The following is a 24,948-nucleotide window of genomic DNA, read 5'->3' on the forward strand; positions in this document are numbered from 1 at the left end:
TCTTGGAGAGGGTGAAACTAACTTTCCCCTTGGAGGCTAGGATTTTGAAGCTCCATCTCACATGCTTTGGACATGTGGCCAGGAGGGACCAGTCCTTGGAGAAGGACAAAGGGTAAAGGGACAGTGCAGGAGAGGAAAATCCCAGATGAGATGATTGACACAGTGACTGGGGTAATTGGAGTAGGTGTGTTGGAGTCAGTGAGAGTGGCTCAGGACAGGGCAGGTTTCAGAGCTGTTGTACACAGGGTGACTATGAATCACAGGTGACTCAATGACATGTAACAACAACAAATCTATGTTAAAATTTATAATAGCCATTGCTAATCTAGAGCACTTCATGGCATCCTCTGTAGGAAGTTGCTCTGCTAACCCAAAGGCAGGGCGTGTCTGTTAGTTCAAATCCACCATTCACTCACGGGAGAAAAATGGACCATCTCCTCCCATGCAGTTTACAGCCTTGAAGCCCAATTAACAGTGATGAGTCTTTTCCAACTCATCAGCAATAAGTTGAGTTTTCAAACTAGGCGCAATGGTGGCTAATGTATTGGATAGTGCCCAGTGTATTGGGTCACTAATTGAAAAGTCGGCAGTTCAATTCCCCAGAAAGATGGACAATCTCCTCTAGTAAACACTGACAGCCTCAGACCTCAGTGGAGACTTGCTCTAAGTCTAGAGAAACTTGAAAGCAGTGGGCTGTTTTGTTCTGTCTGTTTTGGTTTGCTTTGCATTTAGGGTGGAGGGGAAGGCAAGAATTTATATTGTTAGATACGAGAAGTGGTACATTGTGAAAAGTGGGGTGTGACACAGGCCCTAATGCCTCACTGGGACTGATCTACCTTTGTAGATCAATTGTTTCATTGGATGTTGGGAAATAGATAAACTTGTGAAAAGCTTTGCAGCTGTTAAATCTGTGAACATTTAATTTCTGAGGTGTGTTAATAGTTGAAATAAGAAATCTGGGATGTTTGATGGAATAAAAGTTTTTTTTTTTTTCACAAAGTATACTTCATACAAAGGGCAATTCCTCCAAGACAGATTTCTTTGTTCTTTTTGCAATCCATGGTATATATTCAATTCTGTTTGTCAACAATGCAATTCAAAGGCATCAATTATTTTTCCATCTTCCTTATTCATTTCCCAACTTTCTCACACATATGAGGTATTTGAAAATACCATGACTTGGGTTAGGGAGTTCTGATGACCTCGTGGTAAGAAGCTGTACTTAAATCCCAGAGGCTCGCGATTCAAGTCCACAAGCTGCTTCATGGGAGAAAGATGCTTATCTTCTTCAGTGTGAATTACTGTCTCTGAATACCTGCTGGGGGGGTCAGCTATGAGTCGGTTTCTACTTAATAGCACACAACAAGGTGGCTTGGGTAAGACCTTGTTCTTTAGAACTTTGTAGAGGCATTTTACCTCTAGATTTCCACAATGCAACACTTTGATTTCTTGACTCCCGCTACTATAGATGTTGATTGTGGATCCAAATAAAATTAAATCCTTGACAAATTCAATCTTTCCTCCATCTGTCATAATGTTGCCTACTGGTCTAGTAGTGAAGACTTTTGTTTTCTTAATGCTGAGATGTAATCTATCATGAAAGCTGTAGTATTTGACCTTCTGTGGCAAGTGTTTCAAGTCCTCTTTGGACGATAGTGAGGTCATTGGCAGTAGATTTGCCCAATGTAATACACTGGTGGTGTTATAGCTCTGCGGGAAAACAAATAAGAAAATCTAGCTTAGCAAACTTTTAAAAGTTATCTAATCTTTAAATGTGAGAACTGGTAGTGTAGCCTGGAGAGTTGTGCTGCTAACTTAAAGGCAGCCAGCCTGAACCCACCAGCCGTGCCAAGAGAGAAAGATGGACACTCTCCTCCTCTGCAATTTACAGCCTCCAAAAACCCACTAAGGGGTCAACTATGAGTTGGTTCTGACTTGACAGCAATGAGAGAGCCTTTAAAAGAAAAGTTTCTGATGGCAACAAACTGCTTTAGAAAACATTGAAAGGATCACATGCTTCCAGGTAAAACATGAAAGAAATAAAATATAGTACAGGGAAATCCTACTCTTCACAACCGGGCTTAATTGTGTGCCTAATTGTGCAAGTGTAATCAGAAGGAGACATCTATTACAAGTTCTGCCACTGACAGAATAACCGCAGCCAGTCACTAGACCCTCTATGACTCAGGCTTTCCTAGGTATAAAAGAAGGAAGCTAACTGTGCCGCCTTTCCATCTGTACTGCCTTGAAGCAGTATTCACAAAAAAGCTTAAATTACTTAAAAGATTTTGACACAAAACCCATAACCTTACAGGGACATAAAATTTGTATATCAAAGATTTAACACTGTCTTTTTCATTGACTGTTCTTTTTCACTACATTTTAAATGGTTGTGATGTGGATAATCTTTCTTCTCTGAAATATCTGAGGTGGTGGATTCCAGAAACTTTGTCTTACTTGCCATATAATTTTAAAAGGTACTGAAGGTATCTTAGTAATAATTATGTCCTTTTCGAGATACATCATCTTTGTTTTTTTTTCCAGTTGTATCTTCATTTGATAACAATATATTAAATGCCTTCTAGCTAGCATCAGAAAGCCCCTTGGTACATTCTAAAGACTGGTGATTTGAAATCACCCAGGGACTTCAGAGAGAATTCTGGTGACCAAGTAGATAAAAAGTTTCATTGTCGTCCCAAAGACAGACAGTTCAAATCCACTAGCTGTTCTCCAGGACAAAGTTGGGCAATCTCCTATATGATTTACAGTCTCTGAAAACCCTTTGCTATGGTTGGTTCCAACTTGACAACAAGGACTTTGCATTTTTTTGGCTTCCTGAAAGAAAGTTTGGGCAATCTGCTTGTGAAGATTACAGCCACCAAGAAAACTTTATATAGCAGTTCTACTCTGTCGCACATGGGTTTGAGATGAGTTAAAAATCAGGCAACAACAACAAAAAAAATCAGGCAACAGATTTGGTTTCTCATTAGATAGGTAGGGTCAAGGAAGTAGAGATGAGTAAGATATATCTCCTGACCTACATTCTTTACATAATAGAAAGTTTTGTTGTTAAGTGCCGTCGAGTCGCAGGTGACTCATAGCTATCCTATGAACAAAAGTCCTGGACACCTCCTGTATAACTTTTGTCCTTTTTCCAGGTTCATAGGGTTTCCAGAGGCAAACTATTGTGGAAGTGGATGCCACTCCTGCTTCCAAGCTTGTTTTAATCGGGGAGCTTCACCAAACACTGTCTACCATGGGTAACCATTCTTGCAGTTGACAGAAAGCCATGCTCCCAAGCCGAAATTGGGTGACTCTACTCTGCGGCCCTCAGACCTGCCTTTTATTGTTTTTGGTGGAACATTCTTCTAGGTTGTGTAACCCTGGTATGTCCACTTGCTGTGCAGAAGTAACTTGTGGTTGCTGTGAAGCCAAACACTGTAATAGAAAGTATTAAAAAAAAAAAAGTAAGAAAAACTGAAAGAGGATGAATTGCACAGTGTCTAACAAAATTCCAAACGCCCATAAAGATGGCCCGGGAATTCCAAGTTCCTCAGAGAGACTCAGACATGTGAGAAAACACGTGTACAAGACTTCATGCAGAGTTGTTTGTGATATCAACCAACTTCCCATCTGCAGGGAACAGACTAAATCAATTATGAATTATTAATATAATAAAATGTTATTCAGCCATCAAGAAAGTGAAGAAAATTTCTTTAATATGGAATTATTTCACCAAGATGTGCTAAATGATACAATCAGGAGAGGATAAATTTCTATTTATGTACATGTATATATGTATGTGTATGTCTTCTGTACGTCTAGATATGAAGAAGTCATAAAAAGTTTGGTTTTTTTAAAAAAAATCCAAAACCAAAAAACTAATTATAGAAGTTATTCAGGCTTAGAGATGAGCAGTTTATTAGCTGTCATTGAGTCAATTCTGACTCATGGCAACCTTGAGTAAAATAGTCTATAAGGTATACAAGAATCTGACCCTTTGAAGCAGCTTTCTAGGCTTGTCTTCCAAGGCAACTTTTGGTAGTTTTGAACAATATACCTTTCTACTAGTGGAGAACTTAGCCATTTGTACCATTAAGACACTGTGTTGGGTAAGTTTATGAATGAAAATCGTAAGAAGACTTTTAACTGCAGACCTGTACTGTTGTTGTTGTTAAGTGCTGTCAAGATGAGTGCAACTTATAGCAACCCTATGAACAAAAGACCTGAATCCTGTTCTATAACTATCGTAGTTTCTCTAAGTTCATAGACTTTCCAGAGGCATGTTATTTAGGAAGTGAATCCCACTCCTGCTTCCAAGCCTATCTCAATCTTAGAGCTCCACCAAACACTGTCCACTATGGGTAACCATTATGATTTTTGACACACCAGTATCACACTGTTCAGCATCATAGCAACCACATACTACCTCAGTACAGCAAATTGACAGGCCAGTGCTGTACAACTTAGAAGAATGTTTGTCCCAAACACAATCATCAGGCCGGAGAGCTGCAGATCCAACCAACTTTTAACTATAAATGCCCACCCACCAGGTCCTAATTGACTGTAGACGAGAGGCTTACAGCCCACAGCTCATTGTTAGCTAACTTCAGCATTCTAATTAGCTGACACACAATTGTGAAGGAAATTAAAAAACAACCAAACTGTCCACACTCATATCCTCAACCAAAACAAAAGGACCTACCTTCCAGAACCCAACCACTTCACACATCAGCCTCCAAACTAGAGACTTAGGACCCAACTGACTTTTAAATATAAAGGCCCTCCACAGACCTGTTTACCTAATATCAAATTGTTTAATTTAAAAATGGAAATATTTTTCTATGTTCTGTTAGACATTATTTATTCATCTAAAATTAGTACTTATTTTTCTCCTTTCTATGAAATATGCAAAGCCAGTTTTCATCATTTTCCTGCTCAAAAATACTTAAATTAGTTCTATTATAAGCTTTGCTTTTGGTTTAAAAGGCAATGTCACCTCACTCAGGAGTCTCAGTGTGATTCAAATAATTAAGCACTGGTTTATAGTCCACATAGAAGTATCTAAAAAGAAAAACCTAACATAATATGTCTGAAAAATGACACTTATTGATGACCCTATGGAGCTATATAACAAGATGCAGGAACTCTCCTTCAGACTTACAAAACTAGATATTTTGGGTGAAGGAATAAAGACCATCTTGGCTTTTGGCCCAAGTAATGACCACTAATGCATATTTGTCAAATATTAATGAAATACTTTTATAGACCTTCCGATTTTGTGTTTGTAAAGTGAGTGTGGGCAGCATGGGGACAGCCAGTTCTGACCCTGATAAATAAAAAAAAAAGGGGAAGTGTCCCCTTAAACAACATCCACAGTATAAAACTAACTCCTATTAGATATGATCTCCCATGTTCCTGAACCTACTTCTTTTAATTCTAACACCAATTTTATTGCTCTTCTGCATCCAAAATCTGTAGCAATGATCATACAGAATTCACAGAAGCATACTCAGGGCTATGGAATTTCTTAGGGACGTTTATAGACTATAATTCATGTTAACAGCAGGATACAATCTCTCAGTCCAGACAACTTTTCAAGTGTGGTCACAGGCCCTTTGAACTTCAAACTCATGGCTTAAGTCTGTATTGGAAAATTCCCTTAGTCCTGCCAGTTCTGATGTCTTTCTTCAGTCATCAGCAAGCTTTGGTTGAAATTCTCTGGCTCTTGCTCAGTGAGGCAGTAGTCTCAAGTGAGCTTGTCTCATGTTGGTGTCTGGTTCTTTGTTGAGGCTGCTGTTGCTCTTGGTAGATGCTGATTTGACTGCCATAGGAATCTCTTGCCCAGAAGAATGAACATTGAACTCTATTTCTTCATCCTTTTTGGTATTGAGATTCCCAATTTCTGCCACTGAATCCACTCAAGTTAAAGCTAGTAGAATGATGAGACTAACCAATCCTCTTGTGGCTAGACAAACACAATTTATTTGCTTGTTCCAACTTAGCCATGTGGCAAAGTCAAAGTCAATGGCTAGGAAAGACATTTTGAACAATAAAACCTTGACATTACAGTGTTCAAACAGTTATCCAAGTTGAGAAGTCACCAACACAATCTTTGGCTGTTATTACTCTGAGGGTTCATTCTAATTCTTCATCCTGCTTTGTTCTAACCCAACCCTCCAGTGCCCACCCTTCTCTCTAACCCAAGCTTCTTAAATCATGGAAATAATAAAACTACGCTCTACTTCCCCATTCCAGACCTATTTCTGCTGAAGAACACTCTGAGCAGACCCATAAACAGAGGTCACAAAGTGATAGCACACAGTGATGTCTCAAGTTGGAATTGATTCAAAGTGTTATCCTTGTTGTTGTTGTTGCTGTTATGTGCTGTCCAGTTGCCTGTGACCCATAGCAATCCTATGTACAGCACCTCTGAACCCTTCCCCATCCTGAACCAGTGTCATTAATTCCAACACACCAACCACCATTGTCCCAGTTACTGTTTAATCTGGAGTCTTCCTCTCCTGCACTGTCCCTCCACTTTTACAAGCATGATGACCTTCTCCAAGGACTGATCTCTCCTGGCCATGTGCCCAAAGTATGTGAGACAAAGCTTCAAAATCCTAGCCTCCAAGGAAAGACTTGGTTTAACCCTCTCCTATTTGTTTTCTTGGAAGTCCATGGTGTAATCAAAACTCTTCTCCAGCACCACAACTCAAAGGTATCAATTCTTCTTCTGCCATCATTAGTCATTGTCCAGCTTTTTGAAGCATAACAAGTAATTGCAAAGGCCATGGGCTGGATTAGGAGCACCTTAATCACTTGACTGACACGGATGCTTTTCAGCACTCTGGAGAGGTCCTTGACAGCAGATTTTCTCAGTGCAATTCATCTTTTAATTTCCTGACTGCTGGTGTTAAGAGTACTAATTGTGGAGCTATGCAAGTTAAGGTAGCTGGACTTAAAGTCCTAGGTCTTTTTTATTCTTTTTTAGGATCTAAATGCAAGTGTCCCTTTGAATTTTTTTCTCCCCCTGAAGCAGAAGTGTTCCTCTTTTCTCTCTGCCTACTTACTGACGATGATTTTACAAAAGTCATGCAGACTAGAAAAACTTGGGACATTGAGTTTCAGGGTCTTCTAGCAGTGGAAAGGTTTGACTATTACTCTGCTTTAAAGAAATGTGTCACATGAACAACATATTAAGAAATGCTTTTGAGGTTACTTCTGTTGGCAACTGTTTCTCAGCGTTAAGAATGTAAATTATCAGCCTGCATAAAAATCCTGAACTAACAAACTGAAAGCTAAATAAGACATGCTGTTGTTGTTGCTGTTTTAGGTGCCAGTGAGTTGTAGACGACTCATAGTGACCCTATGAACAAAAGGCCTGAACACTTGTATAACTTTTGTCATTTCTCCATATTCATAGAGTTTGCAGAGGCAAGCCATTTGTAAGTGGATGCTACTCACTTCTAAGCTTGTTTCAATAGGGGAACTCCACCAAACACTGCCCACCATGGGTAACCATTATCACATTTGGCACATCAGTGTCACAGTGTTCATCTTCACAGCGATCACAAGTTACTTCTGTACAGCAATACACAGATCAGTGCTATACCATTTAGAAGAATGTTTGACAAAAAACAATTTAAACCAGGCTCAAGGGCTGCAGGCCTGAGGGCCCTAATGAGTTTTTAAATAGGAGGCCTTATCACATTGCCTCACCCCCCTTAACAAAACATTTCACACTAATGCTCACCAATCCCAGTCAACAGCTTCTGTAAAACCAGCTCCTGTAGTTGACTTTCAAACTGGTTTCCAGTGCCATATTGCTGACTAAAAAGGGGTTTTTAATAGGAGGCATTATCACATCACCTCATGACCCAAAATAAAATTCTTTCCATGAAATATAGATTATTGAACAAATAAATTCATCAGTTAAAGAAAACATTCTAAATCATCAGATCTACTTCTAGCATGTGGGAAAATGCCCATATAAGGAATCTCTACCATATTGTGTCTAATTTTTAGACATACCTTCCTAACTTGCCTCCCTCAGCTATAAGAACATCATAGCACATAACTATATGATATGTGCAGGAAGCCCACAGTGGCTGCCTATTCTCAACATAAAGGATGTCACAGCAATCTAACCCCACATTAACTCTTAGTCCATTTTTTTCTTTAATCTCTCTTTTTCTCATTTAATGCTTCAGCAGCCTTGAGCTGCTCTGAGCTTCTTGCACATATCATATAGTTATGTGCTGTGAAGTAAATTCAAACTCATGGTGAAAGCACACCTATAGGACAGAGGAGAACTGCCCATGAGGTTTTGCAGGCTGTAACCTTTATTAGAGCAGATTTCCAAGTCTTTTCTTCCTCAGAGCTGCTGGTGGGTTTGGTTAACAGCTAAGTCCTTAGCCAAGTTACCTTTAGGTATGCTGTACTCGCAAGAATTCATTAAGTGCCCCACTCCTACTTTTATATAGTGTTTTAATGATCATCTTTATCAAGCTCACCTTCATCAAGAAACTTTCCAGGACTTTCTCCAATTACCATTCCTATGGATAAGTCTTAACTTCCTGTTTTCATAAATCAAAGTCTTTAACTGTGTCATTGAATGTATCTTCTCTGTTGGTGGTATTTTGTCACTTAGGCACAAGGAATATGTCTGGTACATTTTTTGGGTTTCCTGTCATTGGCAGCAATAGATGCTTAATAAGTTGTTTTAATTAAGAATCATTATTTCTTAATTTCCTCCATGTTTTATTGGCTCCATTGGGTGCATCAGACATTTTTTTAAAATTAAATTAATGATTAACATTTAATTGCTGGTACTTAAATGTATAGGAATTCACAGATAAAAGATATAACTAAGATAACAGATCTTTTTGGAGTTAACATACTTCAGATTACATAATACACAGTAGGTGCTGAAGATATTATCAAAGCACTTTGAAATTCAAATGAGGGAAAATGAATAATTCTGCTTGAGAAAACTAAGTATAGAGAAAATGATGTTCTGGTTTAATTGGTTAGTAGTATAATACAAGTTTTTTATTTTTATTTTTTTTAATGAAAGGTTGTTGAGGACTCTTCCTTGCAAGCTATCTACCACTCAGAGCATTGGACTTCAGGCTAGATCTTGAAATGCTCTTTCTGACTATAACTGCAGCACCATTCTTTCTCAATTTGTCAACAACAGTAATTATCGACCCTCTCTATCACCCAGTGGCTCAAATATATGTTGTTAGTTGTAGTAAAGATGATTCTGACTCATGCCAACCACAACTGTGTGATGTAGAGCTGTTCTATAGCTTTTTCAATTCTGTGACTTTTTTGAAAACAGATCAACAAGTATGCATTTCAGGCACCTCTAGGTGGATTCAAGCAGTCAACCTCTTGGCTAAGGTTTTGTGCTCATCTGCTAAGCTACCCAAGTACTCCTAGCATATCTATACTAACTGGATGTTTCATTGCTTTAAACACAGATACTGAAATAAAAATTAAATGATCACTAGCAGTCAAGAAATCAAAAGACATATTGCATTGAGTAAAGTTGCTGTCAAGGACCTCTCCAAGGTGTTAGGAGCAATGATGTCAGTTTAAAGACTCAGATGTATCTGATTAAAACCATGGTCTTTTTAATTACTTGCTGTGCTTCTGAAAGTTGGACAAAACTAAGGATGACAGAAGAAGTGATGTCTTCGAGTTGCGGTATTGGGGAAGAGTACTGAATGTCCCATAGACTGACAAAAGAACAAACAAATATGTCTTGAAGAAAGTGCAACCAGTGTGCTCCTTAAAGGCAAAGACAGTAAAACCTCATCTTATATACTTTGAGCATGCTGGTAGATCGGGCCAGTCTTTGACAAAAAGACATCATGCTTGAAAAGTTAGAGTGTCAGTGAAAAAGAAGAAGACCCTCAAGGAGATGGACTGACACAGTGATTGTAAACATGAGCTCAAGTATATCAGAAATTATAAGGATGGCACAGAATAGGGCAAGGCTCAGATTTGTTGTTCATAGATTTCTATGAGTCATAGTCACCTCCCTGATACCTAACAACAAAGTGGCACAGGGCTTACATGCTTGGTTGCTAAATAAAGACTTAGAGTCTTGGAAACCCTATGGGGCATTTCTATTCCTTTAGAGGCCACTGTGAGTATAAATCAGCCTAATGTGTCATGGATTGGATTGTGTCCCCCAAAATTACACATATGTAATAATACAATTTGGAAACCATGGAGTGATTTTCCATAAGCTGACAAAAAGGAAGAGTTGAAAAATTATTAAGGATGGAATTCAGCACTCCTTTATCTTGTTGGAGCCTTGGTCTATGCAAGAGAAGTTTCCATGGAGTGTGAATTGTAAAATGAAAGATGAGAAAAGTGTTGGAATGTGTAGAAAGAGGTAAGAAACTGTGCAGGACATGTCTGACATGAGTACTGGTTTTGTGTTGTTGATGGGGATATCTCCCCTTTGTAAAGTTGCTAAAAGTCAGAGACGGCTTCCCTGCATGGCCCTTGGTCTTTTTACATGTGTTTAGTGTAAGGTTATTATAAATTCAATTATTGTAAAAGCTATCATGCAGTTTACCTCATTTGGGTTTTCATTTCCTTTCAGATCTGAAAATTCATCTCCAGACCACTGATTATGGCAACTTCTTGGCTGATCAAACGGGTCCTCTTACAGTTTCCATCATTGATAACAAGATGAGGAAAAAGCTCTGCAGAGAATTTGAGTATTTCCGGAATCATTCTCTGGAACCTCTCAGCACGTTTTTCACATACATGACGTAAGTGATAGCAGCAAGTCCTATTAAGTTTCAATTTCATTGTTTAAATGATTAAAAAATGTTAACAGTCCACATACTAAGCTAGAGAGACTCAAGGCTTTTCCTACTATTTGTAGACTATAACTACTATAGCCCCACAACATAGTTTAACAATTAGAAAATAGATTTTAGTGACTTATGAAAATAATCATGTACACGGTAGTAACTTACACACAAAGGAGTGTTTTCAAGTTAAAAATAAGTGATGCTGATGCATCAGGTGTTCTAGCTATTTTTTTAACAGCTATTTTTACTGAAGGTAAATATTCTCTGGTAATTTGAGATCATTTGTCTTTAAATAGAGGTGAAATTTAAGCAAAAAATTGCTCTTCAGACCACATCTAACCTTTCCTGATTCCATGAAACACAACAAGTATTCCCCTCACACCTGCATGCATTCCGCACCCCTCTTCATCATCGAGTTCCAATTTTTTCAGTGTGAGAGCTCTTTATTCTCAAAAAGGTTGGCACTCCCACACAATAGCAAACTGTGCTGTGATTAATCAGTTACTAACAAATTAAAACCTTGAATTGCAATATTGAGAGATGCCATGAGAGAACTCTTGAATGATCCAGGAATCATCAAAAAAAGATAGAGGGACTATACAAAATCACTGCACCAAAAATAGTCAACACTGAAAGTTTTTAGGATATACCATATGAACAAGAGCCAAGCGTAATAAAGGAAGAAGTTTAAGCTGCTCTGAAAACACTGGCAAAATGAAAGACCCCAGGAATAGATAGGATACTGATTAACATGATTAACACGTTTCAACTAACAGATGCAACCCTAGATGTGCTCACCAGTCTATGCTAGAAAATTTAGAAGACAGCTGTATGGCCACTTGACTTGAAGTCATCTATATTTGTTCCTAGTCCCCAAAAAAAGTGATCCAACAGAAAGTGGAAATCATTGAACAATATCATTAATATCACATGCAAGCAAAATATTCCTGAAGAACATCTAAAACCAAACAGTACATTGACATAGAGATGCCAGAAGTTCAAGCTGGCACCAGGGATATGATAGCTGATGTCAGACAGATTCAGGCTGAAGGCAGAGAATTCCAAAAGAATGTGTATCTGTGTTTAATTGACTATGCAAAGGCATTTGACTGTGTACCTAGATTAAAAAGCTGTTGTCCAAACAGAACAAGGGAACATGCATCGTTTAAAATCAGGAAGGGTGGGTGTTGGGTTGTATCTTTTCTTCATACCTATTCAATCTATATATTGATCAAATAATTTGTAAAGTCAGACTCTGTGAAGAAGAATGTGGCATTAGGATAAGATAAATACTCATCAATGATATAAGATGATACAACCTTGCTTACTAAAAGTGATCTGAAACACTTGCTGCTGATCAAAGATTACAGCCCTCAATATGGATTACATCTCAACATCAAGAAAACAAAGGTCCTTACCACTGGGCAAATGAGGCAACATCATGACAGTTGGGGAAAGGATTTAAACTTTCACTGATTTTATTTTACTTAGATCCATAGTCAACACCTTTGGTACCAGCAGTCAGCAGATCGGAGATGTATTGTTTTGGGCAAGTTCACCGTCAAGGACTCTCCAAAATTCTGAAGAACAATGATGTCAGTTTGAAGACTAAGGTACACCTGATTCAGGCCATGGTCTTTTCAGTCACCTATTATGCATCAGAGAGCTGGACAAGAATTAAGGATGACAAAAGAAGAATGATACCTTTGAGTTGTGGTGTTAGAGAAGTGTATTGAATGTCCCATATACTGTCAAAAAAACAAACAGATATGTCTTGGAAAAGGTACAACCAGAGTGCTTCTTGGAAGCAAGGATTATAAAACTTATTCTCTCAGTCTTTGAACATGTGGCTAGGAGAGGCTATTTCTTATAGGGGGACATCATGCTTGGAAAGGTGGAGGGTTACTGTAAAACAGGGTGACCCTCTACCAGTTAGATTGAAATGGTGATTGCAGTGATGGGTTCATGCGTAACAGAAATTGTGAGGATGGTTTAGGATGGGACACGGTTCAGAACTGTTGTTGATAGGGTTGATTATGAGTTGCACTCAACTTGATGGCACCTACCAACAACAAAGAAAATTTTACTATTGATAAATTGTTGTTTGTTGTTGTTTAATGCTGTCGAGTCGTAGATGACTCATAGCGACCCTATGAACAAACAGCCTGAGCACTGTTCGTACATAGAGTTTCCAGAGGCAAACCATTTTGGAAGTGGATGCCGCTCCTGCTTCCAGATAAATTAGGTCCCTTAAAATGACTCTGTGCCTTCCCCGTTGTTTTAGCTGACAAGTCCAGAACAGCAGTCAGCAGTAGATGAGCGAGCCACTGTATGTATATAGATACAAGGTAGATGTCACACACACTATTGTAAATGCCAAGTCCAGTCCTAAGACTGGTGCTCAGCACATGGGCATTCAATACATTCATGGAAAGAATCCGCAAATGAAGAAACACGAGATTTCTTCATACACTAGAATGTGAAATTAATCACATGAGAGACAAATAGTACTTTTCACAAAACGCTGTGTTTATTGTTGTATGCAGTGGAGTGAGAACTGACTCAGCCTCTGAGACGTATTCAGAGGCTATAAATCATATGGTGGATATTACCCACCTATATCCTGAAAAGCAGCTGGTGGATTCAAACCTCCTGCCTTAGGACTGGCAGCACAACTCTTTACCACTAGGCCAGAAGAGCTTAGTTTTAGAGGTAGGAAATGAAAGAAATTTTACATGAATAAAAGGGACCAATCATTTAGATTTGTCAAAGTGTGGCAAAGGGATGACTAAGGATTTTTAGAAGTGAAATCCAATTGAATCAGTGAATGGCATCTTCTGGAATAAAAAGCAGCTTCAAGCTTCTGCTTTAGCTTCCATCAGCTTATTTGCCTTGAAACAACATAATGTGACTATACTGCCCCAGTGACTAGGAATCATAGAAAGGGAATTGATGCTTTTGAGCTGTGGTGCTTTTGAACTGTGGTGCTGGAGAAGAGCTTTGAATATACCACGGACTTCCAGGAGAACAAACAGGTTCATCCCAGGAGGGTGAAGCTGGCCTGCTCCTTGGGGGAAAAGAATCTGAAGATTCGTCTGACTTACTCGGGTATGTTGCAAGGAGGGACTGGTCCTTGAAGAGGGACATTATGCTTGGAAGGGTGGAGGGATGGAGAAAGAGAAGGAGACCTTCGGTGAGGTGGATTGATACAGTGACTGATGTAATGAGAGCAGGTATGTTGGAGACAATAAAGTTGGCACAGGCCCCATTTGACAGTACACACACAGAGAGACACACACAAAAAAAATGAAGTTGGCACAGGATAGAGCAGGTTTCAGGGCCGTTGTACGTAGGGTCACTATGAGTCACAAGCAACTTGACAGCACATAACAATCACAACAACAACTGCCTCAAGGCTCAGGCACCAAAAAGGATCAGCTTATCGACCAGAAGGAAATTTTGTCCACCCTTTATTCTATCCATCTACTTCTCCATCTGTTCCGTTCTTCTTTTCTTTACATAACAGTGACTCTGTCCTTGAGACACCTTTATAGTCTAGCGAACAAGACAAGGGAGCTAAGAATATCCAAATGTGTCTATGACATTGAATCAAGCTAACCAGAGACTTATTGCTGCACATGATTTCAATTTGAGGAGAAAATAGTGTTAAAGTCAGCAAGGTTCCTCACACTGTGGAAGACATTTCATACTCTCTAATGTGACAGTCAGAAAATATTGTAGAAACAAAAATGCATTTGCATGCATTTGACACAGGGAAAGATGACTGCAGCCTTTCTTTGTCAAAAATGGATGGGGCTGAACATAAAGACCCTTCCATCTGGGATTTAAAACTCTCAACTTCATCTTTCTTGGATCCACAATCAATACACTTAGTCAGGAGATCAGGAGACATACTGCACCAGAAAAGTCTGCAGTCAAGTACCTCTCCAAATTACTGAGGAGCAATGGTATTAGTTTGAGGAATAAAGTGTGCCTGATTCAGGCCATGATCTTTTCAATCACTTGCTATGTATCTGAGAGCTGGATAATGAATAAGGATAACAGATGAAGAATTGATGCTTTTGAATTGTGGTGTTGGAGAGGAGTGCTTACTGAATATCCCATGGACTGCCAAAGAACAAACAGTCTTGGGGAAGATGAAGCCAGAGTGCCCTTGGAGGCAAAGATAACAAAGCTTCATCTCACATAATTTGGGCAAGTTACTAGCAGAGGCTGTTCTTAGGAAAGAGACAACATGCTTGGAAAGGCAGAGGGATGGAAAAGGAAAGGAAGACCCTCAACCAGATGGGTTGCTACAGTGACTGCAACATTGGCATAAGTGTGTCAGAGATTATAAGGATGGCACAGAATAGGACAGGGTTCAGATCTGTTGTTCATAGGGTTGTTATACTCAATGGTATCTAATGTTCTATTCAAATTCCAAATTCATTTATTGAATAAAATCTTTAACGGAGGAAATATGAAGTCAAAAGACATGATTGTTGTTATTGTTGTTGATTGCCTTCAAGTCGAACACAACTCATAGCAACCCTGTGAACAAAAGGCCTGAAGCCCCTCTACAACCATCAACATTTATCAAAGTTCATAGAGTTTCCAGAGGCATGTTGCTTGGGATGTGGATGCCACTCCTGCTTCCAAACATGTCAAAGAATGTTATTGGTTGAGTCAACTACGACGTATAGTGAACCTATGTACTGAAGCTCTGAAACCTTCCCTGTCCTGAACCAGTGTCACTAATTCTTATACACCAACCCCCATCGTCCCAGTTACTGTATCAATCCATCTCATCCAGGGTCTCCCTCTCCTGCACTGTCTGTCCACCCTTCCAAACATGATGTCCTTCTCCAAGGACTGATCTCTTCTGGCCACGTGCCCAAAGTAAGTGAGGCAGAGCTTCAAAATCCTAGCCACCTAGGAGAGACTTGGTTTCAACCTCTCCAAGACAGACCTATTTGTTTTCTTAGCAGTCCATAGTATGTTCAAGACTCTTCTTCAACATCACAGCTCGAAGGCATCTATCCTTCTGTCATCCTTAGTCATTGTCCATCTCTCTGAAACATAACAAGTAATTGAGAAAACCGTGGCCTGGATTAGGCATACTTTTTTATCTAGAATGACATCATTGCTCTTCAGCACTCTGGAGAGATGATTATTCAAAAGAAAAAAATACATGATTATAATAGTTCAAGAATTCAGAAAGACACAGGTTGAAAGCATGTCTCTGATCTACATGTCTCTTGTTCTCTTTCCCTACCTAATTTATCTTTCCAAGTAACTTTTCAATTTCTCATATATTTTCCCAGAAAATAGTTATTGTGTGTATGTGTAAATTAGTACTCACGCTCCACATGGCACCACCACATTTCAAATTTATTTAAATAGAATCATATTCCTGCCCTAAAAATAGAGTGGGCCTGGGTACAAAAGCATCTAACCTTCCCTAACTCAGTGGGAGGAAGAAACCCCAACAACAGCAACAGTAGCCGGTGGTGTTAAGGGTTTATTTTTCAAAATGCCTTTCCTAGCCATTGACTGACTTTGGCATGTGGATCAGTGGAAATATGTGAATAAGACATGTTAGCCTTTCAACAAGGGGATTGGCCAATCTCAACAATCCATAGGAGATTGGCTAGTCTTGCCATTAAATGGTGTAGCTCCAGCAGCAAAATTTGGGATTCTCACTACCAGCAAAGAAAAGCAAAAGGATGCAGAGCATGCTTTGGGGCTAGAGGGACTTGCACCAGCCAGACCAGAGCCTACAGGGGGAGCAGCCTTTGCAGCCACAGCAGAGAACCAGAGACCTGACAGCTGATGGAATGTCCCATGGGACTACTACTCCATGCTGAACGAGAGAAAGCAGCATTTACCCAAGTTTGTTGGAGGACTACAGGGAGTGGCGGTGGGAGGGTGGGGAAGTGGAAGATGAAGAGCTATAATTGGCAGAACTAAGCTTTATAACATTAGCCCAATGCCATAGTGAGGCTGAAGGCAGCATCTGTCCTGACTGAGTGAGTGTATTCTGCTACTAACCTGAATTATAGCCCTGTTGACTAATATGGTTCTGTGTTGAGCTATTGCAACAGATTTTGAGTCCAGTAAAGCAGTAAGATTGCTGTTGGTACAAGTAGAAAAAGGTGCAGAAAAATGGGGGACATGTCTGACATCATGGGAATTGGTTTTGTGTTGTTTTTGTTGTTGATGGGGACAGTTCCTCATTGTGGAGTTAGTAAAAGTCAGAGATGACTGTCCCCACAAGTCCATGCTTTTTCTACATAGATAAAGCCAATTTCTGGGATGTGTGACATCCCTCCAAAAAAACACACATTCCATACACCAAAACTTTTCTGATAATTTTAACACCACCTGTCTCTCCAACAGCATTCAATACTCCTTATTGAGTTCGATAATTTGTTACAATGGCCACACAGAACTCATAAACAATATTCATGACTGTGAGGCTTACTGGGCAGGTAATAAATTATAATTCAGGATTAGGGATGATTCTAGATACAGCACTTTCATCAGAACAGTGGCTTCTTAGCTGTCCTGAGCAACTTTTATCTGGAAGTTGGCCCCAGTGCCTGTCCTCTGCTCTTCTTGGAAACCTGTTACAAAGCTCTTTTAGCTCCACTAGTGATTTGACCACAAGTAGCCTCTACTCTGCCAGTATGCCTTCTGCCTGATGTCCCTCAGCTCTAGCTTTGTGGATGGAAAATTTAATTCTTTGACAAATCCCTTGTCATTGACCAGGTTTTCCAGAGGGAATCAAAATCAATAATATATGGAGATATAAATATGTGCATGTGTGTATGCTTAATATATACAGAGAAGGAAAGAAAGAGAGAGAGATTGATTTACTAAAAAGAAATGGCTCTGATATTTGTACCACCCTGAAAGTCCTAGGTCTGTAGATCAGACCTCAAGAAAAAGGCATCTGGGAAGCTAATGCGTACAAGTCATCTGTAGACAAGCAGGGTCTCAAGTTGCTGGGTTTAGAAGTAACCAACTTTGAAGGCTGATGAGTTCCAAGGTTGTCATAGGTGAGGAGGGTTGCAGAAAGCTAGCTTTGGAGACATATGAGGCCAAAGTCAGCAAGGCCACTGGTTCAAGTTTGCAGGCCACAATCCAAATAGGCAGATGTAGATCAGACTAAAAAAATCTTACCTTTTTGCCAGAGTCCAAACATTACACAGTGCAGGTCACATCCCTAACGTGACTTCCCCTTAGTCAGATTCAAGCCATGGGCATTTTTCCCCCACTTCTGCATATAACCATTCATATACATTGTGTTTTATTCATGTACATACTTGGGTGGGGTGGGGTGTGGGGGTGTGTGTATGGGTGTGTGTTTCACTTTCCTTCATGGACATTTTTTATGTTTCATATGTCACTCCCATACATCATGTTTCACAAAATTAATTACCATTGGACCATGCCCACCATTACCCAGACTTTTCAGGTCCCTGCCAGATTTCCCATTTCCTTTACCCTCTCCCTCCATCCACCAAATTATGTGACCCTGGGGTCTCTCCCCTACTCATCCTCACCCCTCTGTATTGGAGACGGTGAGATTGACACAGGATAGAGCAGAGGTCAGGGCTGTTGTACATAGGGTGGCTGTGAGTCACAAGCAACTTGACAGCACGTAACAACAACAACAACAACACGCATCTAAAGTTGACAATGAATAAAGACGGCTGAAGGGTCCATACCTTTGAATTTCAGTGCTGGCAAAAACAATTGAATATTCTATGTACTGCCAAAAGCACTAAAAAATCTGGGATTTGGGGGTTTGTTTGGTGGTGGGTTTTTTTTCTCCTTTGAGGCAAGGATGATGAAACTTTGTTTCATTATTCTGGGCATATTTTCAGGAAGAATCTGTCCTTGGAAAAAGATATCATGCTGGGAAAGGAAGAGAGTCAGAAAAAGAGATGAATACCTTCAATGAGATGGGCTGAGACAGGGATTATTACTGAGATGGTTTGAACATAATAGGCAAGGATCAGATCTCTGGTTCATAGATTCTCAAAGTCAGCTCAACAACATCAAACAACTACAGAATGCTTTGTAATCAAAGTATTTAATTTTTAAATTAGAGAAAGTGAGAGTCACAGAATTAATGTGCTTTCTATAATTACTGTGTCTTAAAAAGGTCCATTAGTGTCTTATAGATTCACTGCTTTCTCCTCAGGGCTGTTGAATAAGAATTGCTGCAGAGTGACCATCCAGGGATTTCCTGTATGTAAATCACATGGGAAGGGATATCCCATCTTACTCTCACAAAATCCCTGGTGGATTCAAACTGCCAGCGAGGCATGGCCTTTGGATTAGCAGTTCAGCACCCAAAGAACTAAGCCACCAGAACTACCTTTGAATCCATTAGTCTAGAAAGTTACTAATCTTGACACTGTATTATATTATGTCAGACAAACCAGAGAGCTCTGTGGGCCTTCTAAAAATGTGTTTATTCCTGACCAATAGCCCAGGAAGTTCTGATTTAATACAACTTGAAGTGAGGCTCACCTGTGTTTTGAAAAGGCTCCCAACATTATTTTGATATATCCATCCAGTCAGAAAATCTTTACCATGGTGTCTCAACTTTAAGTCTTGGAAGCCACCTTCACAAACACCCTCAAGAGTTGCTCCATTTACCCCACTCTCACTTGTCTACACTAATAGTATTATCTCCCTGTCAGAGTCAACTCAACCTCCATGGGACTTTTCAGTCCTGTCAGCATTCAGCTCTCCCCTGAAAAGCCTGGAGATTCATTACAGTAGAGAATGATGAGAGGTTCTACATTTCCAAAACCATTTTTCTTATTCTTTCTTAAAAATATTTTGCAAAATCAAGTGTCTATCCCATACCCATGAACTTGCATCAGGTACATTTACCTCCTGCCCTATTGAGCTACATCTAAAGCAGGCTTGCAGAATGATTCCACCACCTCTAGTAGAGAGAGTCTAAATTTAAATCAGTGTATTCAATACAACCTCAGCATTGCACATTTTGTGTGATATAATTACTGTATATGTGAAAGTTGTTTTGCAAGTCTGCAGTGAGTATTTTTAAGTACCTAATAGCAGGAAAATGTGGAGGTTTTGTATACTCTAATTATACACAGTTGTGTGAAACAAAGGGCTGAATCTAGCAGCATTTTGATGAAGAGACCACTTAATAAAAGCCTGAGTTGTTTTCTTTTTCTTCTTTCCTACCTAACACTTTTCTAGCAGCACTTCAACGTCCCATGCCTTTGGAAATTAGCCATCTTCTCCAAATTATGTGTCAAATATGCAAAGCATTCTGTTTCAGAATCTTTATCCAAGCTTTCAGAACATAGGATCATTACAGAAACAGTCTTTAATACTACACAGTTCCTCAAGAATCTAGTGAAGAATCATACACTGAATCATTTGTGAAGGCAGCCCAAGCTCTTGAAGAATCTCAGTGGTGCATTTTAACTTTCTACAGGCTTTATACTATGCTCTACAGAGAATAGCCAACTTTCCTGGCTTGCATGGGAGTAAGAGTTTGTCTGGGACGAAGGGAGCTTTAGTGGTCTGGTGGTAAGAAATTGTACTATTAACCCTATGGAACATGGTGGAACATGGTTCAAATCTACCAGTTGCTTCTTGGGGGAAAGATAGGTAATCTTCTGTGCATTTTAAAACCTCTGAGAACCACCTGGGGAGAGCATGGATGGTGGCTGGTTAGCTATGTGTTGTTTCACACTCAGCAGCCAACAACCACAAGGAGTTTCCTGAGCCCCAGTGGCATAGTGAGTAGGGAGCTGTGCTGCTAATTCACAGGTGGTATTTCTCTGACAGTTTGAATCCACCAGCAGCATCATAGAAGGAAAATGGACATTCTCCTCCAATGTAGTTTCCAGCCTTGGAAAACCACTGGAAACTCAGTTCTGTGTTGGTCCCACCTGGATGGTACTGAGGTTTCTCAGGATGCAGAATCGGTAAAACCAGAAAACTGGTAAGCCAGCTAGGAGCCTATATTTCAATGGAGGAACCAGATATGCCTACAATGTCAACAATGTAAGCCAGAATTAAGTGATAACTAATAAATGATAAAGAGCAAGGCTGCCACTCTAAAGATTAAGGTGACTTTGGAAAGGGAATAAGAAAGATTTGAGAACTGATGCCTTTGATTTGAACTGTTGATGAAGAATATTGAATGTACATGGATTGTCAAAATAACAAATACATATGTCTTGGAATAAGTGCAGTCAGAATGTTCCCTAGGAGCAAAAATGGTGAGACGTTGGTTCATGTCCTTTGTTATCTGGAGCAACCACTCTCTGGAGAAGGACATCATGATTGGAAAGTCAAGAAAATAGAGGAAGAAATTTCATGTCATCTCAGAGCCGGCTGAGGCCTAGACATAAGCAGAGGTCTGATAGACTAGCCTAAGACAACTAAGAGCCTGGTTGATTGGTCAGGCCCTTAACATCAAATCTGTAAGTGAAGGTCAGGAATGGAAACACTTCCCAGTGGATGATGGTAGCACAAGGGAGCATTGGTGGTTTAGTCGTAAGAAATTGTGCTGCTGATGCAAAGGTATGTGGTTTAAATCTACCAGCTACTCTGAAGGAGAAGGATGAGTTGTTTCCTCCCATATGATTAACTGTCTCTGAAAATCCAATGAAAGATCAGCTATGAGTCAGTTCAGACTCCACAGTGCATAACAGTAGCAACAACAATGGTAGCACAACATGGTGAATTTAATCAATATCACTGAACTATACACTTAAGAATGGTCAAATGGTCACATTGTTGTAATTATTTATCTAGCCAGCTATCTAGGTATCTATTGTTACCACTGGGCCAATTGTCAGCATCAGGATGGATGGTGAAGAGATTGAGATTGTTCACAGCTTTTTTCATAGTTTCATTCTTCAGAAGTAACTCACAGGACCTTTCTTCCTATTGCACCTTAATCTGGAAGCTTTGTTGAAATGTGTCATAGCAACATGCAAGCCTCTACTGATTCTATCGAACTACCATAGCCCCTTTAACTCAGTAAACTTGTTGACTTTGAGTTGGAACTTTGTAACTAACCCACCAGGGGGCTGCCATCTTTGTGTTATTAGCAGAGCAACTCCTATGAACTAGACAACCAGAGCTCATCAGCTTAAATAGAGAAAATGAAATGTAGCATCATGACATTCTTCAAACAGTGACAGCTTCTCTTTTTCACGTTGGTTCTCAAAACAAAGTCACAGCCCTCAAATCCCTTCTCACTCATAGCGACCTTCCATTGAGTTTGTAAAGCTGTATAGATCTTAATGCCAGGAGACACCCCATCTTTCTCCAGAAGAGTTGCTCATGGGTTTGATCCACCAGAGACAGTCTTATTTGGGTTAGGAAACATATTTTGTCAATATGTTTTGGACTTGAACAAGACAAACCAGGAAAGAAATTATCTAAAATATTTAGATAGAAAATAGTAACAATAGAGGTAGTAGAAAGGAGACAAATTCAACAGAATCCTGTGTCATCATTTATGTCAGGTAGTAAAACAATGATTCCTAAGAATTCTAGGCTAAGAGAAGAAAGAATTTGGAAGTATTTTGTTCTTATTTCTAATTAAAAAGCCCCCACACAATATTAAGCACAGTATATTAGAGGAAGTTACCCAAAGAAAACACTCTTAATCTAAAAGTATTTCTATATTTGTCATATATCTGTATTTTTTCTACATATTTTAACGAACTGATAGCACTGTCAGTAAAATTTTGAATCTTAATTTTTCTCCTATCAATAAACAAAAACTTAATAATTATAACCTTCCCATCCAGACACGACCATTTTGGATGTAAATTTGTGCCCCTCTTATCTCAAAGTCTGCAGTAATATTTTGATTTGTTAAATTCTGGCTTCAACAATCAGATTCTAATTATATCATGAAACTGATTTTGATACATTAGAATTTGTGATTCTGAATCTCTTTTGGCAAAGGTATCTGAGCTGTAATCTCACAAGTTCTTTGTTGGTTTTCAATGCTGAGTAATAATTTATTGTGTGACTATATCACACAGTTCCTCTATCCTTTCAACTGTATTTATTGATAAGATTATCACAGTTTCAGAATCCCATTTTGTGACTCGAAAAATACTAGCACTATTGTGCAAAAGAAATGTTTTTAAGTTAATAGCTTGCGTCTCCAGGGGCTTCTGCTGTTTTGCCAAGAAGTCAATATCGATCACGTAGAACAGAACCGCCCTGTAGGATTTCTCATTCAGGAGCAGATTATCATGTCTTTTCTCACACAGAGCAACTGATGGGCTTCAACTCCCCACTTTTCAGTTACTGTCCAAGCTCCTCGGGTTGTCCTTGTGATGCGCCTTAATAGGAGCATGTAGGGCCAAGATGGACACGGTCCTCTTCTGCTCATCTACTGCTAATGGCTAGGTGTCAATCAGCCACCAGGGGGCATGTTTGATCCCAGTAGTTTCTGCCTAGACTTCTGCAAGGAATTGTTTCATAAAAGAGATGGAAATGTCCAGATGCTCTGCTGGAGAAGGAGGGGAAATCTTCTCCTGTACCAGTCAGATCCGATTTGACGGTACACACAAAAGTAATAACATTTTTTTTAAAAAGAGAGATTGAAATCTACCGTAGTAGTAATCCAGATATTTACTGTCTTTGCTTTACATTATTTTTGTCTTTATTTTTAGTTGAAAGGGAATGCTTTTTTAAAGTTTTTATTAAAAATGTATCTAGTGCTCACTTAACCATCACTTTGCATGCATTAATTAAATTAATTCTCGGAATTTTATTAGGTGGCATCAATATTATTGAAATTTAAAAAGAAAAAATCCTAAGGGAACAGATATTAAGTACACGATTACTTCAATCAAACGGGCTCTGGTGGCGTGGTGTATAACATTCTGGACTTTTAACTGAAGCGACAACAGTTTCAACCCACCACCTGCTCCCAGGGAGAAAGACAGATAACCTCCTATAAATATTTACGGGCTTGGGAAACCAATGGAGGGTCATTAGGAGTCAGAATCTACTTAATGGCAATGGGTCTGTTTTAGGTTTTGTGTCCTTCAATAAACAAGCCCTCCTGGTACAATGGGTTCAATGAGAGGATATTAACGGAAAGATGGGCAGTTCAAATACATCAACTGTTTCATGGAAGAAAGATGAGCCTGTCTTCTCTCATAAAGACTTAACAGCCTTGGAGACTGTATGGTGCAGTTGGACTCTGTCTCATAGACTCATTATGTGTTGGAATTGATCCAGTAGTAGGTTTGGTTTGAATTTTGGATACTCGGCTAGCCAATTCCCAAAGTCCCAAGTTAACTGATCATAAATCTGAGGTACAAATTTTTGAATTTTTTTTTTTCTGCTTGAAAGCAAATGTCACACACACACACACACACACACACACACACACGTTAAAATATATCAAAAGATGTCTTGGTGGCACAGTGATTAACCCCCTGGCTGCTAACTGAAATGTCAGCAGTTTGAACCCACCAACTGTTCTGTGGTAGGAAGATATGGCTTTTTGTTTTCATAAAGATTACAGCCTTAGAAACTGTGTGGGGTCCCACATTGCTCTACAAGGTCACTGTGAGTTGGAGTAGTTAGACAATGGTCACATATGACTAATACACACACATACACACACCAAAACAACCCAGTAACTTGTGAATTCTTTCTCATCAGGTTTCTGAGGCCAGAAATTTTCACAGGAGGAGACTCCCTATATTTCTATCACAGAGCCCTGGGTGGTTTGGAACTGCCAAGGATGGCTTTTTGATTACTAGTACTACACACTACATTTATCACCACCCCTTTAGTATGCACAGTTGGTTTTTTTGTTTGTTTGTTTTATTTTTTTAAGTTGGTTTTATTTTTAAAAAGTGAGTTCAAGTGTGTATTTTCCACAATTTTCCAATTTTTTGCATTATGCAAAAAACTGTATTTTATAGATTTTTGTTAAATGCATAAGTCCATCTGGATCTATCTTTTTTAAGAATGATAAATTTTTTTCATTTTATACTGGTTTACTCACACACAAAGTTCATATACATTGTTTTCACACAAGATCTATCCTATTTAA

General features: G+C 39.2%; 1 protein-coding gene across 1 annotated transcript in view; it reads left to right on the forward strand.

Annotated features, from left to right (window-relative positions):
* ATP6V0D2 (ATPase, H+ transporting, lysosomal 38kDa, V0 subunit d2) overlaps nucleotides 1-24,948 on the forward strand; it is an 80,938-nt gene that overhangs the window by 3,675 nt on the left and 52,315 nt on the right. Inside the window, exon 2 of the mRNA XM_006880514.1 lies at nucleotides 10,625-10,796. Coding sequence (XP_006880576.1) covers nucleotides 10,625-10,796 — 172 coding nt within the window. The remainder of the gene's footprint in view (nucleotides 1-10,624; nucleotides 10,797-24,948) is intronic.

Source organism: Elephantulus edwardii, unplaced genomic scaffold, assembly GCF_000299155.1.
Source record: "Elephantulus edwardii isolate Elephantulus edwardi_28Jun2011 unplaced genomic scaffold, EleEdw1.0 scaffold00008, whole genome shotgun sequence".
Taxonomy (NCBI): Eukaryota; Metazoa; Chordata; class Mammalia; order Macroscelidea; family Macroscelididae; genus Elephantulus; species Elephantulus edwardii.